This window comes from Monodon monoceros, unplaced genomic scaffold (genome assembly GCF_005190385.1).
Source record: "Monodon monoceros isolate NGI ecotype Baffin Bay Population unplaced genomic scaffold, NGI_Narwhal_1 Super_Scaffold_6, whole genome shotgun sequence".
Lineage (NCBI taxonomy): Eukaryota > Metazoa > Chordata > Mammalia > Artiodactyla > Monodontidae > Monodon > Monodon monoceros.
Window position 1 is genome coordinate 86,574,302 of NW_021703783.1, and position 17,851 is coordinate 86,592,152.

The following is a 17,851-nucleotide window of genomic DNA, read 5'->3' on the forward strand; positions in this document are numbered from 1 at the left end:
GCCTCAGCGGCCATGGCTCACGGGCCCAGCCGCTCCGCGGCATGTGGGATCTTCCCGGACCGGGGCATGAACCCGTGTCCCCTGCATTGGCAGGCGGACTCTTAACCACTGTGCCACCAGGGAAGCCCCATGAGTGCCCTCTTATTTCACTAAGTTCTCACTGTCTAAATTCAGATTCTTGGATCCCCTCAGTATTTGTCTACTGTCTAATTGTATTTTTTCATACTACTCATAATGAGGAACCTACTGCCTCTTTAAGCAGCTCTAACTATGAAACAATCTCCCCCTTGTTAAAAAGGCAGTCCAGTAAGTGGTGACACAAAGGCTCTGGAGCCAACTACCTAGGCTTGAATCCTAGTTTTGACCCTTACTTGCTGGAGACCTTGATTCCATTACTCAACTTATTGGTGCTTCAATCTTCTCATCTAGAAATGTGGATAACAGTACACATTTAATAGGGTTGTTGAAAGGATGAAATGAGTCAATACATGTTAAGTGCTTGGGACAGTGCCTAGCACGTAGGAAATGCTATAAAGCGTTTGTTAAATAAATAAAAATTCATGAATTCTGTGTATGCAATTCAAGCTGGCTTTATCAAAAAGGATTTTTTTGGCTCCAGCTTGGAGATGAGTCTGGATCCAGGGCCTTGAATAACATCAGCAGGTCATTGACTCTCTTTCTCTATCTTGGCTGTGTTTTCCTTTGTCTTGGATTCATTCTCAGCAGATCCTTCCCTCTAAGAGAAAGAGCCATGGCCACCAGCAGCTCCAGGAGTTCATCCCACCAGCTCAGCAGCCCCAGCAGAACACATGTGTCTCTCACCCAAGAGTTCCAGCAAAAGTCTCACATGAATTCTCATTGGCCTGGCTTGGGTCCCAGGCTTTTTTTTTCCCCCAGTGTGACATTCTGATTCTAGGGCTGGTTATTGCTGTCAGCTCTAGACACCACACAGACTGCAATCTGGGGAAGGGTCGCCCCAATGGAAAATCTAGGTGCCATTCCCCAAAGCAGGAGGAATAGATGCTGGAGAAAACCAGCAGTGGTCTGCTCTACCACCCATTTTGGTCATCTTCCCCAAAGGTGCTCCCCACGAGCAAGACTTTAGATGATCTCAGCTTTGCTCCTATTGTAGACTTGGAAGTGCTTAAGGGCATTTTCAGTGCAACACCTAAGTCTCTTTGAAAGAATACACTGCAAGGCAAGAGCACTGCTCGACATTCCTGCTTTGGGAGACCACAGCTAGGGCTTGGTATGGCACTACATGCCGGAGGAAGATTCTAGTGACTCCTCACCTGCAGGATGCAGTGTGAGTCAGGCTGGGGCTACCTGGATTGTGTGCACATTCTTGCAGGTCTGGCACCTTGTAACCTGTGGCTCGCTGAAATAAGCTGCTGGGCTGAGATTGTAAGCACCATCCTGGGCATGGACAAAATAAATCTTAACAGTTCCATGGATCCTAGAACCCAGGGCTTTGGCTATACTGGCACTGTTCTCACAGCCCTGGCTACTGATGCTTATGGTCTTCCACCAGAAGCATCAACATCATCTGGAAGCCTTTGTGCTCAAATCAAGGTCACAGGACTGACAGCATTGGCTTCATCTGGGAACTTGTAGGAAACTCAGAATCTCAGGTCCTACCTGAAGACCTAATGGATGGGAATGCATTTTAACAAGATCTCTAGGGGGTTTGTATGCACGTTAAAATTTGAGAAGCACTACTGTATCAGTTTTCTAGGGCTTCCTTAACAAAGTACCACAAACTGCATGGCTTAAAACAACAGAAATTTATTCTTTCACAGTTCTAGAGGCTCAAAGTCTGAAATCAAGGTGTCAGCAGAGTTGGTTTCTTCTGAGGGCTGAGGGAAAATTCGTTCTATGCCTGTCTCCTAGCTTGTGCTGATGGATGGCAATCCTTGGCATTCCTTATCTTGTATCACTCTAATTTCTGCTTCCATCATCACATAGTTTTTCCTTGTGTCTCTGTGTCCAAGCTTCCCTCTTCTTATAAGGATACCAATCACATTGGATTAAGGGCCCACCTTACTCCAGTATGGCCTTAACTTATTACATTTGCAATGATCCTACTTCCAAAGAAGATCACATTCTGGGGTACTAGTCTTAGGACTTTAACACATCTTTTCTGGGGAGACACAATTCAAACCATTACAACTACCTTCCAAGCCTGCCATTCTTAAGTGCTGGGAGACTAGCTGGGCTTCCCTGGTGGCACAGTGGTTGAGAGTCTGCCTGCCGATGCAGGGGACAAGGGTTCGTGCTTCAGTCCGGGAAGATCCCACATGCCGCGGAGCGGCTGGGCCCGTGAGCCATGGACGCTGAGCCTGCGCGTCCGGAGCCCGTGCTCCGCAGCGGGAGAGGCCACAACAGTGAGAGGCCCGCGTACAGCAAAAAAAAAAAAAGAATCAGCTGGAACAGTTTTGTAAATTTATTTTTGTGAACATTTTAATAAATTTTGGAAGAAGATGGCAGGTCTAGAATGAGGCTTGAGATATCCATGTCTGCAAAGTGATCTTCTTCAGGCAGCACACCCCCAGGATACTCAGCTTTACAGATGACCCAGCCCCAGTTCAGGGCCAATGTGCAAGCAATCTGGGGAGATACTCCATCAGGCTGCCCACTGGAATCACCTGGGGAGTGTTTTTTTTTGGTTTGTTTCTGTTTTTTGTTTGCGGTACGCGGGCCTCTCACTGTTGTGGCCTCTCCCGTTGCGGAGCACAGGCTCCGGACGCGCAGGCTCAGCGGCCATGGTTCACGGGCCCAGCCGCTCCGCGGCATGTGGGATCTTCCCGGGCCGGGGCACGAACCCGTGTCCGCTGCATCGGCAGGCAGACTCTCAACCACTGCGCCACCAGGGAAGCCCCCACCTGGGGAGTTTTAAAGCTACCAATACCTAAGTTCTACCCTCAGAGAGTCTAGTGTAATTGGTTTTTCCTATTGCCTGGCTATCAGGATTTTAAAACATTTCCCAGGTAATTCTAATCTGCAGCCAAATTTGGGGATTAATGGAATAGATGCTCTCATTTCTACATATTACAAAGAAGATGATCCAGTCCCTTTCCCAGATAGGGAAACAAGACATAAGACAAATAATCCCAAATATGAACATACACAGATTCCTAAATATTGAATTTTACGTTTTTCATAGTTTTTATGTGCATAATGAGGCTGCTGTGAGAAGTAAATAAATGTATATATGTAGCACCATTCTCAAAATCTCCCATGATGGAAGACTTGTTAATTTCTCCTTGCAGTTTTGCCAATTTTTGAAGTACATTTGGAGGCACTTTTTTTGAGCCCTATAAATTTAAAATTATTATCTCTTCTTGGTCAATGACTCCTTTATCCTAATGGGTTACTTCCTTTTTCCTGGTAATGCTTTTCACCTGGAAGTCTATTTTTCCCCCTGATATTAATACAACTATATTGGCTAGCTTTCTTTTGCCCAGTTGTTACATGGTATGTATAAGTATGTATGTATATATATATATTTATTTATAACTTATTTAATATTTAACTTATATATTTATTTAATATATATATTTATTTCCATCTTTTAACTTTCAAACATTCTACAGTCTTATGTTTTAGATGAATCTCCTGAATGGAATATAGCTATATTTTAAAGAAATCTACTCTGGGGGAGTTCCCAGTGGCCTAGTGGTTAGGATTCCAGGCTTTCACTGCCATGGGCCAGGTTCAATCCCTGGTCAGGGAACTAAGATCTCACAAGCAGCACAGCCAAAAACAACAACAACAAAAAAAACTACTCTGACAATCTTGCTGTAGATGCTCCATAAATTGAGTATTTAGTTCATTTACATTTAATATAATTACTCATATATACTGGTGATAAAAATATTTAGCAACTTGTAGGGTACTTTGAGAAAGCTGCAGTTCTCACAAGTGACCATGAGATGGCAACTCTAGGGGACTCACAGGCAAACAGCCTTGAAGGGACAAAGGGAACCAGGAGTTTGCTCTCTGGGGTTCCACTATTGTTTCCAAGGGTGTATCTCCCCTGCAACATTTGGGCATCCTCTGACCACGGGAGAAACAAGGATATGGGATGGGGGACAGGAGTGTGGTGAACTGGGGGACAAAAGAGTAGTTCAATGGCCATGCCTAACCATGGGGTAAGTAAGGGTGGCTGAAGGCATTCAGTGGGCTCCGGTCAGAGGCTATTTATCAATTTGTATAGAAAAATTTCAATATTTTAATAACCAGTACTGCTGTACACACCATTCAGAATACCAGCCTGTTGATATATATGGGTCTAAACCTATCATCTTATTTTGTGTTATTTATAACACCTGTTCTACGTTGGTTTTTCTCTCCTTTCTTGTTTTCTTTTATTATTTCTATTTTTCTTTCTCATTGTTTTTTATTTATTTATTTTAAATATTTTTGTTTGTTTATTTATGGCTGCTTTGGGGCTCCGTTGCTGCATGCGGGCTTTCTCTAGTTGCAGTGAGCGGGGGCTACTCTTTGTTGCAGGGCGTGGGCTTCTCATTGCGGTGGCTTCTCTTCTTGCGGAGCATGGGCTCTAGTCGCACGGGCTTCAGTAGTTGTGGCACAGGCTCAGTAGTTGCGGCGCCCAGGCTTAGTTGCTCCGCGGCACGTGGGATCTTCCCGAACCAGGGCTCAAACCCATATCCTCTGCATTAGCAGACGGATTCCTAACCACTGCGCCACCAGGGAAGCTCCTCTCATCGTTTTTAAGTACTACATTCTGTTTCTATTTTTTAAGTAATTATCACAGAGATTACCTTTACTTTTTAATTCTTTAATTTTCATCTTTAACTTTTCAAAGCCTGTTATTAATCAATACATAACTTTCTACCCTGACACTACAAGGGCCTCAGAACATCTTAATTATATTTAGCCCCAGCCTCTACTCACTTACTGTGGTTTATTTGAATCCTTCATATATTTTAAAAATCCATAAGATGTCATTATTATGATTATTGTTTTTTGAAGACAATATTTATTAGCATTTCCACCTTCTTTGCTCTTCATGTATTCTTGCTGTTCTACGTTATTCTGAGGTCATTTCCTTTTTGCCTAAAGTACATACTTTACAATTTCCCTCAGTGAGGTCTTATCTTTATAAATGTTATTTTGCCTTCTTTCATAAAATACATTTCCCTGAGGATGACAATTATTTTCTTTCAGCACACTGAGGGTATCTTTCCACCCCTGCTGCCTGAGAGCCAAGTGTCAGTCTGTTACTCCAATCAAGTAATCTGCCTTTTTCCCTTGGCTACTTTTTATTTTTCTTTATCTTTCTGCACTTAAACTATTGTGTTTTGGTATAGAATTCTTTTTAGTAATCCTGCTTTAAATTTGTTGAGCTTCTGATGTTGGTAGTTTGGTATCTTCCCGAAAGATTCTCAGCTATCATTTCTTATTTTACTGCCTCTGCTCCATTCTCTTTTCCCTCCCTTTATGAAACTCTGGCTAAATGAATGTTAGACCTTCTCAGGAGATCTAACCATCTCTTCTGCATTTCCAGTCTTTTTTCTCTTTGGGCTTCATTTGGGATAATTTCTTCGGCTCTACCTTTCATTTCATTAACGCCTTTTCAATGGTGTCTAATATGCCATTAAACACAACATTTACAATAATTTTGGTTATTGTAGTTTTCATTTCTAGAAGTTCTGTTTGGTTTTAATAAAACTGGTTGTGTCATTCTTTATAGTTTCCTATTCCTTGCAGATATCTTCCAACCTGATTTTTTTCAACTTAATATGTATGATTTTTTTCTTTTAAGAATGTGTGTTTTTGAGGGTATCTTTCTGCTTATCTATATTTCCTGTTTCTTCTCATTCATAATGTATATGCCTGGTTATTGTTGACTATGTGCTAGCTATTATACAAAAAGTTATCTGAATAATTATTCGAAGCCTAGTATGAAAGTGCCTTCCACTACACAGGATCTGCTTTGACTTCTGGCATGTCTGGGATTACCATAAACCAAATTTAATGCTTGCGCTTCCCTGGAAGGCCAATCAAAGTGCAATTCAAGCTTCAGTGACTTGTGAGGGCTCATCTACCTATAGTTCACATTCACCTTGAGATGTAGTCCTTTGAGGTCTCAGCTTATTTTGGGTAGGGTCTACCATTATACCTTGAGAAAACCTGGGTATTTCTTTCTTTCTCCCTTGCCCCTGCTAGGCTATCAAAACCAATTTTCAAATTTGCTAGACTCAGCAGTACTCTCAGGAAAAATGAAGCTTCTGTACTCATTTATCTCTCTGGATTTCCATTTCCTATCATTCTCTTCCTAGTAAGTCCTTATTGTCATGTCAACTCTTTGATGGATTTGAAGATTATCATTATTTAAAAGCAGTTTTTAAGTTGTTTTCAGATAACCTACAGTTGGTCTACCATTATTGGAAATAGGAAGCCATGTAATGTTTTCATTGGCAAATGGCAGGTACTCGGTAAATGACGGCTGATTTAGTAAAATTATCATAATTTCCCAAACATACTCCTTTTTTTTTGCTTCTTGGTTTGTACAAAGACTGTTTCCTATTCTTAAAACACATAGAATGCCCATATTCTACCATCTGACAAGGCTCAGAACAAATGCCACCTTTACCTCAAATTTCTTCTTGTTGTCTCTACTTCCCCAAATCTGAATTCTATTTCTTCCCCACCTAAACCCTCACAGGACCTAGTCTGTACCATTCTTTGGGTACTTAACTAGATAGAAATATTTTAATCCACTATTTACCTCTCCTGCAGATTTATACTTTTTTGACATTTCTGATCTTCTGAAGAATTCCCTCACTTCCCCTCCAGTTCAGCTGTTTATACTATAAACAGATTTGGGGGGGAAATATTATATCTAGTACTTTTAGGTGTGATGTCCTGGGAGGGGAGTCTCTGAACACTTACTCTGTTCTACTGCTGGAAGCGGGATGCAGCCTCTTCTAATAAACTCTTAACATTTGTACAGCACTTCAGAATTAATAGGGTATTCTCACATACATGCCTTCTACTTCCATGTTCACTATCATCATGCCACAGATGAGAATCACAGGGCAAGAGAGACTAAATAATATCCCCGAATAGAGCCATAAAGTCAGAAATGGAACCCAAGTCTTCTTTCTCCAAGCCCAGGGCCCATTCCAGCATACTCAGTTGCTTTCCCATATTGTTTGTGCCACCAGTCATTCCTATGCAATAATACCTAAAACTCTCTGGAAGCAGACATTCCGTACATGAAAGCACGTGTAGTAGAGGAATCAGGTTGTAGGCAACAGACTAAGGGGTTGGCAAAGGGAGATACCCCATACACACCTCTCAAATGAAGGTTTTCTGTACCTCGGTCCACCTTACCTCACAATCTTGGTCCCATTTCTCACAACCTGCATGTCCACCATACAGCCCCCAGTAACATAGGCAGCTAGATTCAACTCTGAGAATTCAGCCTGAAAGAGAAAGCAAAATAAGGATTCATCAAATACTAGTGATGCCAATAACTTATAACATTTATTGGGTACTTATATGTGCCAAATACACATTTAAACCTCACCTGAAACATAGGAAATTAGTAATATTTTTTATCTCCCTTTTTGAAAGATGAGGAAGCTGAGGTGCAGAGAGACACAGTGACATGTCCAAAGTTGCATTGCTACTAACTTCTACCTCCTTGAAGGTGGAAGAAGCAACTCTAACTCCAGTGGAGGGGACGGTGGGGAGAGATAGGAGGTGGGCATGGAAGAAACTTCATGGTCACCAAGAGAGGGGCAGAGGCAAGAGTATAGGGAGTATTCTTGATGTTTCTGTGCCAGCTACAATCCTGCACTTGTATTTTATTAGACACTTTTGTATCCTTGTAAGTCCATCTTTTTGTTGGCTTATTTGTTTGAGCAAGCTTTAGCAAATCTATGTTGCTATTCCTGTGGAATATATCCGTCCTACCAGATTATATGCTCCCTGGGGATAGCAATTTGATGTTATAACCGTCCGTTTCCTAGGGTTGCCATAACAAAGTACCACCACTAGGTGGCTTAAACACAGAACACTGTCTTCTCACAGTTGTGGAGGCTAGAAGTCCAAAATCAAGGTGTGGGCAGGGTTGGTTCTTTCTGAGGGCTGTGCAGGAAGGCTCTGTTCCAGTCCTCTCTCCTTGGTTTGTAGATGGCCACCTTCTCCCTATCTCTCATTACAATGTTTTTCCTCTATGCGTGTCTCTGTATCCCTTTTACCAGTCATACTGGATTAGGACCTCACTTTAACTTGATTACCTCTGTAAATATCCTATCTCCAAATACCTATGTCCAAAAAAGGTCACATTCTGAGGTACTAGAGGTTAGGACTTCAACACAGGAATTTTAGGGAAACACAATTCAACCTGTAACCCCACCCTAGAAAATGCATAGTACTGGACTGACTTACACAGAAGCCAAAAGCTATTTCTTTGAATTTAACAAACAAAAATAACTGCTCACATACATGAAACACTGTGTTCCAGGTACTGTCCTAAGCATTTTATACGTATGAATTCATTTAATCCTCATACTTGTCCAGATGAAAAACCGAGGCAGAGAGAGATCAAATAACTTGCACACTGTCACACAGTAGGTAGCAGAGCCAGGATTTAACCCCAGGAAGTCTGGCTCCAGCCTGTGCTTTTAACTGCTGCACCCCACTGTCCTCACTGTTTAGCTGAATAAGATATTAGGTGGATTACAAATGGGAATTTTAGGGACCTAAAAATAAACCACTTGAAGAGAAAAACAAGTTTACATTGAAGGGAAATATCATTTCATGGTGATTTAACTGTATCCCCTTGGAATCATTTACCAGGAATTATGACCGAAGACCTAGCCATCTCCCCAGATGGCTTTAAAGCAAACCCAGAGTGCTTGTGTTTCTTGCTCTAATTAATAACCTCATCATGCTGTGGCAAGGTGAAAAGCAAAAAGCCCTGTTAATGAGGTCAGGTTGGTTAACAGTGGTAATGACCTAGTTATTAAATCTAATGCCTTAAAAATTCAGTCCCATCATGTTTCAGATATTTCATTTGTGAGATTACGAAGAAGAATTAGCACGAAAAGTTGTTGCTTCTGTGCGTGAAGCAAAAGAAGTTAGAAGAAAGTTGCAACACAGAATAGCTGGTCACCAAGTATATGAAAAAAGGGAGTGAATCAGAATCTTGGATGGTAGAATTTCTAACTCATAGATGGCAAAGACCCAGGGGCTGTCTTGCTGCCCAAATGGAAGGGCAAATACCTCGACAGAAGACACCCTCAGGCTTGTACATACCTGTCAGAAGTTCATCTTGGTCAGATCTGGGTGTCTACAGTTGTTTCCTGGTCATGGTTTATGAGTAATTACAGAAGATAGATGCCTGGGTTATAGGGCAGCGAGCCTCTGCTGGGTCAAGCACGGAGAGTCGGGGTAGCAAAGAAAGTGCACCTCTTGCATTTAACTTTCTAAAAACTTCAACAACCACGGGAATGAACATAGAAGTATCCAACCATCTCTCATTCAGGTTAGCATGATGACTCCCCTGGTAGAATACCAAAGACCAGCCAATTTTGAAGACCCTGAAAGCTCTCCTAGAAACTGTAGTGGGTTGAATTGTATCCCCTAAAAGATATGTCCAAGTTCCAACACTTGATATCTGTGAATGTGACCTTGTGTGGAAATAGGGTCTTTGCAAATATAATTAAGGCTCTCAAATGAGATGATCATCCTGGATTAGGGTGAGCCCTAAATATAATGAGATGTCCTTACAAAAGAAGAGAAGGGGTGACAGAGGGCCACAGGAAAGAAGGTTGTGTGAAGACAGAGGCAGAGATTGGAGTTACACTACCAAAAACCAAGGAACAACAGGAGTAACTAGAAACTGGAAGAGGAAAGGAAGAAGTCTCCCTTAGAGCCTTCAGAGGGAGTGCAGATCTGTTGACACCTTGATTCCAGATTTCTGGCCTCCAGAACACTGAGAGGATAAATTTCTACTGTTTTAAGCCACCAGGTTTGTGGTAATTTGTTACAACAATCCTAGAAAAGTAATACAATAATTCTGGAAATTGGATCCAATTTTACTATTGCATGCAAAGGTGTCAGGGTTCAAAGAAGGTCAACTGGTTTAGGTAAGGTTCCTTTATCCACTTCACCAAACACATAATTAAATGCATATAAATACACACATACATTCTCTCTCTCTCTCTCTCCCCCCCCTCACACACACATACAGTAATATATTGTAAAACACTACTATCAGAGTCACTTAAATTTTCTACATAAGTTAACCTTTTGACCTCAAAACATTTTGGCCCCAACTATTTTTAATGTAATGTCTCTTTAAATACTACACATTAGGCATTGTGGTATAGATAAATAATTTTCAAAGAAACTACATTTAAATATAACTGTTCAAGATATTAGCTGATGTGTTTGGTCAAGTTACTAACTGCTTTGAATCTCACTTTTGACATCTCTAAAATGGAGGCAATGATATCAGTAGTATCTACCTATAAATTTTTTGGTAAAGATTCAAGATAGTGTATATGAAGCATCTAGCACAGGGCTGAGACATACACAGGAAGAGTATCTCTGTAAACAGCTATCATTATTATGTTCAAATATTTAATTGTCTTAGTGAGAGTAAACTGAATGCATAAAAAATGGTATAACCAGAAAAAGAGCAACTCCTTCAAATATTTATAACATAAACAATTTTCAAAATATTAAGGCATAAAATATAAAGAGTATGGACTTTTGCTTAATGGCCACAAGGGAGTAACAGGGATTATATTTACACTCTCATCTTAAACTTAGAAAGCCAGACAAACTATATTAAGTAATAGTTTTCAGACATTGAACAACAGGCATTGCAGGACTGTGACCCCTGCAGAAAGGAAACACATGAAATTACCCCTGTGAATGCCCTAGCTGACTGCCTGGAGGCAATTCCCAGGCGTGGGAGAATGCAGTCAGTGCCCAGAAGTCTCACTAAGAGTCAGAGGTTAGGATTCAGGGATGCTGAGGTGGCTAGAACTTGCAGTGCAGAGCAAAGGAAAGATACAATTGCCCAGAAAAAGACCTCCAGGCAGATCTGTAAGTCTTTGGCTGAGTACTGATCTGAGCATGCATGCAAGGAAAGTACTCAGGTCCAATGATAGAACTATCAGAAAACAGTAGACTCAACACTCCAGACACATGGCTGGAGATAGTTCATGTTCTCACCAGTCAAAGTATAAAGACCTTGTAATATGAGTAGAGTTCTCAAAAATTTAGTAGTAGGGCTAAATTAGCCCTGGACTGCAGCATGCTCTGGATCTAAGATGACCAATTTGTACCAGTTTACTTGGAGCTTTCCCAACTTTAAAACCAAAAGTCCCACTTTTCAGAAGCCCCTTCAGTCTCAGTCTTTAACTGAAAGTTCCATGTCCTGGGAAACTCCTTTGTCCCAGGCAGACTGGGATGATTAATCACTCTATCTAGATCTAAGAAAAGTTTTAAAGGTTTAACAGTTTTAAAGTTTTAAAACTAAGAAAAGTTTTAAAGGCATGCCCTGAAGGGATCAAACTTATGCCAAGTAATTTAACTGCATCCCAAAACAAAGTACAACACTATTTATAGGAATACAACAAAATCCAACACCCAACATGTTAAATTTACATTGCAAAATTTATGAAATTCAATCATAAATTACCAGACATGCAAGGAAGCAGGAAAATATGAACCATACTAAGGAGAAATCAAGAAAAGATCCAGAAATGAGAGATGATGGAAAGAGCAGAAATGGAAGTTAAAACAACTATTATAAATATGCTCCACATTCTCAAGAAGGTAGAGGAAAACTTCAACATGATAAAGAGAAAGGTAAAACTTAAAAATGGAAAAAACAGAAATTTCATAGATTAAAAGTATAATATCTTAAACATAAAATGTATTGTATGGGATTAATATCAGATTAGACAAAACAGAAGAAAATATGAGTGAGCTTGAAGAGAAAGCAATATACACTTGTACAAAATGAAGCCCAGGCACAAAAATACTGGAAAAAAAAAAAAAGAACCTCAGTGAGCTACAGGACAATATCAAACAGTTTAATATATGTGTAACTGAAGTTCTAGAAGGAAAAAAAGGTAAGATCATAAGGGTTTTTAAAGGGTTAGGGTTAGGAAATATTTAAAGAAAAATGGCCAAAATTTTTCCAAATTTGATGAAAACTATAAACCCACAGACCCAAGAAATTCAGTGAATCCCAAGCAGAAGAAACATAAAGAAAATCCTACCAAGGCACATAATAATCAGCTTACTAACAAACCAGTGATGAAGAGAAAATCTTCAAAGCAATCAGAGGGGGAAAATACACTTTATATAAAGAGAAGCAAAGATAAGAAAGACAGCCAATGTCTCGTCAGAAAACATTAAACTAAAAGACAGTGGGACAGCTTCTTTAAAGTACTGAGAAAAAAAAAATTGTCAACCTAGAATTTTATATCCAGCAAAGTACATTTTAAAAAAATCAAGGCATGCTAAAAACTTTTTCAGGCAAATAAAATTTGAGAGAATTTATTGTAAGTCTAAGAAATGTTAAAGGAAGCTTTTCAGGCAGAAGGAAAATAAAACCAGATGGAAATTTGTACTGACACAAAATGAAGAACTCTGCATATGGTAACTAAATGGATAAATATGAAATATTTTTTCTGTTTTAAAATGTCTATAAAAAATAATCAACTTAAAAAAATATTTCTGAAATCAAATTTATTCCAGAGGAAATTATACTCATTTGGACCACTTATACTTTCTTGTTTATATTTCTAATTTCTCCGATGACGTTTTTCTTCAAAGTCTTCTTAATTTGAATTAGGGTCAGGTTGTCATAGTCTGCCATGCCTGTAGGCACCTCACTTTCACTTGACATTCTTCCATAAAAAGTACATTTGTAAATACTCCAGGACTCAAAAGGAAGTCTGTTCCTTTTGCTTCAGCATAGTTCTCTGCTTCTGAGAGCAAACAACTGACTGCAAAACAATACTATGTATTATGGGAGTTTATGACACGTGTATAAGTAGAAAGTGTAACAAGAACACAAAGATGGAAATGGAAATATAATGTTAGAAGGTTCTTACAGTGTATGTAAAGTGGTATAATCTTATTTAAAGATAGATCTTGATAAATTGAAGATCTTGTGAACCTTAGAAGAATGCCTCAAAAAAAAAAAGAGGGATAGCTAAATTAAAGTTCACAAATTTTAAGTTTAGAGCTTGATGGATTTTAATTGATTTGTACTTGTATAATCAACATTAAGATGAAGACTAAGAAAATTTCCAGCCTCCCTGAATGCTCCCTCAACCTCATTATAGCTGATATCAACTCTCACACCATGATGCTACCACTTTAATGTCTTCTATTTCCATAGCTTACTTTTGCAAGTTCTTGAACTTCATATATATGAACTTCATATAAATGAATCTCACAGTATGTACTCTTTGGTATTTGCCTTTTTCGCTCATCATTATATCTGTGTGATTCATCCATGATGTTGGGGTTAGATGAAATCATTTTACTTCTGTGTAGTGTTTCATTGTCTGAGTATACAATAATACATTTACCTGTTCTGCTGATCATGGACACTCAGACTATTTCTAGTCATTGGCTATTAAGAAAAAAGGTGTTTTGCACATTCTTGTACATCTCTTTTGGCAGACATATACACTCATTTCTTTTGGGTATATACCTAGGAGTGAAATTGCTGGGTCATAGGATAGGCATATACTTAGCTTTAGAAAATATCACTGAAGAATTTCCCAAGGTGGTTTCATCAATTTAAACACCTATTAGGATTATGAGAATTATAGTTGTTCCATGTCCTCTTCAACACTTGGTAGTGTTTTAAATTTTAGCTATTCTGATGGCTGTTTAGTGGTAGCACATTGCAGTTTTAATTTGCATTTCTCTGATAGTGATATTGAGCACCTTGTCAAGTGCTAATGAGCAATTTAGATAATCTCTTTGATTAAATGCCTGTTCAAATCTTTTGTTCATATTTTTACTTTTTGTTTGCACTTTTCTTATTAGTATGTAAGAGGTATGTAAAATATATTCTGGACACATTCTTTGTTAGATACAACCATTTGCAAATATCTTCTTCTAGTCTGTGGCTCATCTTTCATAATTTTTAAAATGAAGATTTTATATAAATACAGAAAACAATTATAATAACTTTTAAGTTAGTGTTCTTATTGTATTTAGTTTAAAAATGTTTTGCTTATCCCAAGGTCATGTGAAGCTTTATTGTTTTATATTTCACATTGAGGTCTATAATCCATCTATAATTAATTTTTTGCATAAGATGTAAGGTAGGTTAAGTTTTTCCATATGTTTATTCAAATAACTTGGCACTATTTATTAAAAAGACCAATCTTTCTTAATAGAATTGCACTGATGCCTTTGCCAAACATCAAGTCACTTCGTATGTGGCAGTCTATTTACAAATTCTCTATTCTATTCTATTGATCTATTTGTTTATCCTTACCTCTGTCTCAAGTTGTTTCAGTTACTGTAGCCTGACAGTGTCTTGACATCAGATAGTATAATATTCTAAGAAGGAAGCAACCCAAATAGTACCCAGTGATAACAGGTCCAAAGACAAGGCAGAATGACCACATACCTCTTACCCCCTCAACCTGCTGATCAGATAAAAAGTCTTCCTACTCACCCACTCCAAGATACACGCAGACACTGGGCAACCAGACAACCTCAAAGGCTCTGTTCAGAATAAACTGATTGGATGTTTCCCTAGCGATGTAATTGACTGGACAGAATATATTCCAGTACTATTCCCTAATTCAGACTTCAACCCACCATTGCAGCCAGACCTCTCAAAGAGTTCCTCAGGGGAAAGCCCCACCTCTCTTAAAGGTAAAAAAAAAAAAAAAAAGAAAAGAAAAGAAAAATCAAGAGCTCAGTCCCCTCAGCTTCCCTGACAGTGAAAACAATTCTTAACAGCTTGTTAGTGTGATCTGCCAGCTGGGAGGATGATAAACAAAGAAGCCAGCACTTCTGTTACTTTGGGTCTCCACCTATACTGAGGAATGGTGACTGTGGCATTCCACCATTGCCATGCTTACCTACAGCTACAAATTTTTCTTTGCTTTCTAAATGAACTTGTGAGTTTCAGCACAGTTTTAAACATCCTCTATTATTTTAGCTTCTTTCTATTGTACTTTGTTGAAAGCTTGAGCCCACTATCTTATCTGCATTATTTTTTACTTATTTGTTGTTAGTAGGGAGATTTTAAAGTTATATGAAGGCTGCATATAACTATGATTGTCAAGATTCTGTTTTAGGAAAGAAAATAGTCATGTTATATGTTTGCAGGATATTACCTCCAGACACCATTAAAGACAAATAGGTTTTCACAAAATCAGGCATATATATGGTCTTTGTATTTTGCTACTCTTGTTAAAACCAGGTGTGCGAGGTTTTCAACACTGATCTCAATGATACCTGAAAGTGCTGGACTATCTGAGTTTTCCTGTTTATAACTTTTAGTAAACATATACATGGAGGAAGGAAAGAATGGTGGAAAAGAAATTGGTCTTGAAGTCTGGGGTCCAGGGAGCTAAATTTTGGATTTAACACTGACCCATGTATGACCTTAGGCAAACCCCTCATTCTCTCTCCACTTTAATTCTCTTCATCTTCAAAATGAAAGTCATAATCAACATGAGTCAATTACATCTATGGTCCCTTTCATTTTCATCTCTCTTTCTTTCTTAACCAGTGTCTCCTAATGATCACGGAAGGAAAATACTATTATCACAGCATATGAAAAAGAAATGCCAAGCAATCATATTTTTATTAGAAAGTTGTTCACCACTTTATACCCAGCTCCTGGTACACAGCAGGTATTGAAAACATACTTGTAGAACAAAGTGTTATTTTTATATTTTATAGGTGGGCACCTACACATGCTAAATAACTCGCCTTCTGAAACTCTGTCCATTGCCAGATCCACTAGACCATAGCAATGGGGAGGGTGTTTCCAGGCAGAGAGGAGGAAAAAGGCCCAATCTAAGTTTCCATGAATAAAAGCGCAGGTGAGAACACAGGGTTCTCGGATCAATGGAGTAGTGAGATGTCTTCTGTAGCTGGGGCATGGAGTATATGGAGGAACACAATAGGACAGAGCTAGAAAGGTGGGTGGGAGACCAGTTCTGAGGATTTTGAATTCCCTGTGAAGGAATGTGAATGTCACTCTATAGGGTATTGGTATTCTATTGCTGCCATAACAAATTACCACAAATGTAACAATTTTAGACAACGCAAATGTATTATCTCACTGCTGTATACATCAGAAGTCCATGTTAGTTCAGCTGATTTCTGTTCCAGGTTTCACAGAGCCAAAAATCAAGGTATCAGCCATCTGGGCTCTTACTGGGAAGCTTTGGGAAGAAGCTGCTTCCAAGCCTATCAGGTTGTTTGCAGAATTGAGTTCTTTGCAGTTGTAGGACTGAGGTCCTACTTCCTTGCTGATTTCAGCTGGGAGCCTCTCCCAGCTCCTTAAGGCTGTCTGCACTCCTTGTCACATTGCACTCCCCATCTTCAAACTAGTCATGGCATGTTAAGTCCTTCTCATTCTCCAAAATTTTCTGACTTCCCTTCTGCCACATCTCCCTCTCTAGCCAGAGAAAGTTCTCCGTTTTTAAGGGCTTCTGTGGTTAGACTGGCCCACTTGGATAATCAGAGATACTCTTCCTATCTTAAGTCCTTAATTGTAATCACATCTTCAACTCCCTTTGGAGTATCATTTTCATAGGTTCCAGGGATTAGGGTGTAGTCATCTTTGGGAGACCGCTGGGAAACACTAAGGTATGCAGAGTAGGGGAGCGGCAGATATTCAACCACAAATATTTACATAGTACTTTCTAAGTTCCAGGCTCTATTATCAGCGCTAGATATGGTTGGAATCACATCCATTAACAAAATCTCTTCTACAGCACCGTAGATCAGAAGGAAATATAAGCACCTGTTTATAATTAAACACATGTCCAGTTCCAAGAAAAGACGTGCACACACACCTACGAGTGCACACACACACACACACACACACACACACAAACAAGATGGAACGCATTCAGTTTCCTGTAAGGTCTTTCACTGATTCTCTCCGGAACTGGCACCTGGCAAGTATGTGATGCCAAGCAGATAATATTACTGAAAACAAGGGGTATTCATGTTTAGTTACCAATAATTGCATTTGCGATGATAATGATGTTGTTGACAGAGTAGAAAATGGTGATTGCAATCATCATTATTATAATAAGTTGAAGGATGCTATTAGGCCCACAGATCAATGGGAAAGAAACTGAAATTGGGACTTGGAATTGGATGAGTGACTGGAATGTACACAAGAAACCAAAAATGTGTGGGAATGTGGAGGTAGCAGCTATCAGCCTTGACCATGAAGCCTGACTGAAGGAGGGAGGATTTTGACAAAAGAGCTATTGTCCAGAGTTCCTGAGAAAGACAAGATGCTGGCAGACAGATTGTTCTGGAATCCAAGGGTGGCTGATAAGATACTGGAAATTCCTGTTAGTTAGTGAAGACCTATCTGGTCCAGACTGTACCCTAAAGCCCTTAGAGTGTGCCCCTTTCCATGGCCTTAGACACCCTCTGTAATTTGCAGGAGAGGAAAGAGAGACAAGAGATACACAGATACTGAGCTGATAGCAGAAGGTGGGCAGCCTCCAGTACCTGTCCTAATGCTAGGACAACTTCTCACCCTCTGCCCTATTTGCTAACCTTTCTCACTACACCTCATAAAAAGGAGCTGTTAATCTAGTGCTCAGGACATCAC

The 17,851-nt window shown here is 39.4% G+C and overlaps 1 protein-coding gene across 2 annotated transcripts in view; it reads right to left on the bottom strand.

Moving 5' to 3' along the window:
• SYN3 (synapsin III) overlaps positions 1 to 17,851 on the bottom strand; it is a 402,826-nt gene that overhangs the window by 341,797 nt on the left and 43,178 nt on the right. Inside the window, exons 3-4 of one of the 2 annotated variants that reach the window (XM_029206768.1) lie at positions 7,363 to 7,454; positions 244 to 246 (exon numbers count right to left, since the gene is read on the bottom strand). In XM_029206768.1, the coding sequence (XP_029062601.1) occupies positions 244 to 246; positions 7,363 to 7,454 (95 nt within the window). The remainder of the gene's footprint in view (positions 1 to 243; positions 247 to 7,362; positions 7,455 to 17,851) is intronic. The other variant, XM_029206767.1, reaches the window with a different exon arrangement.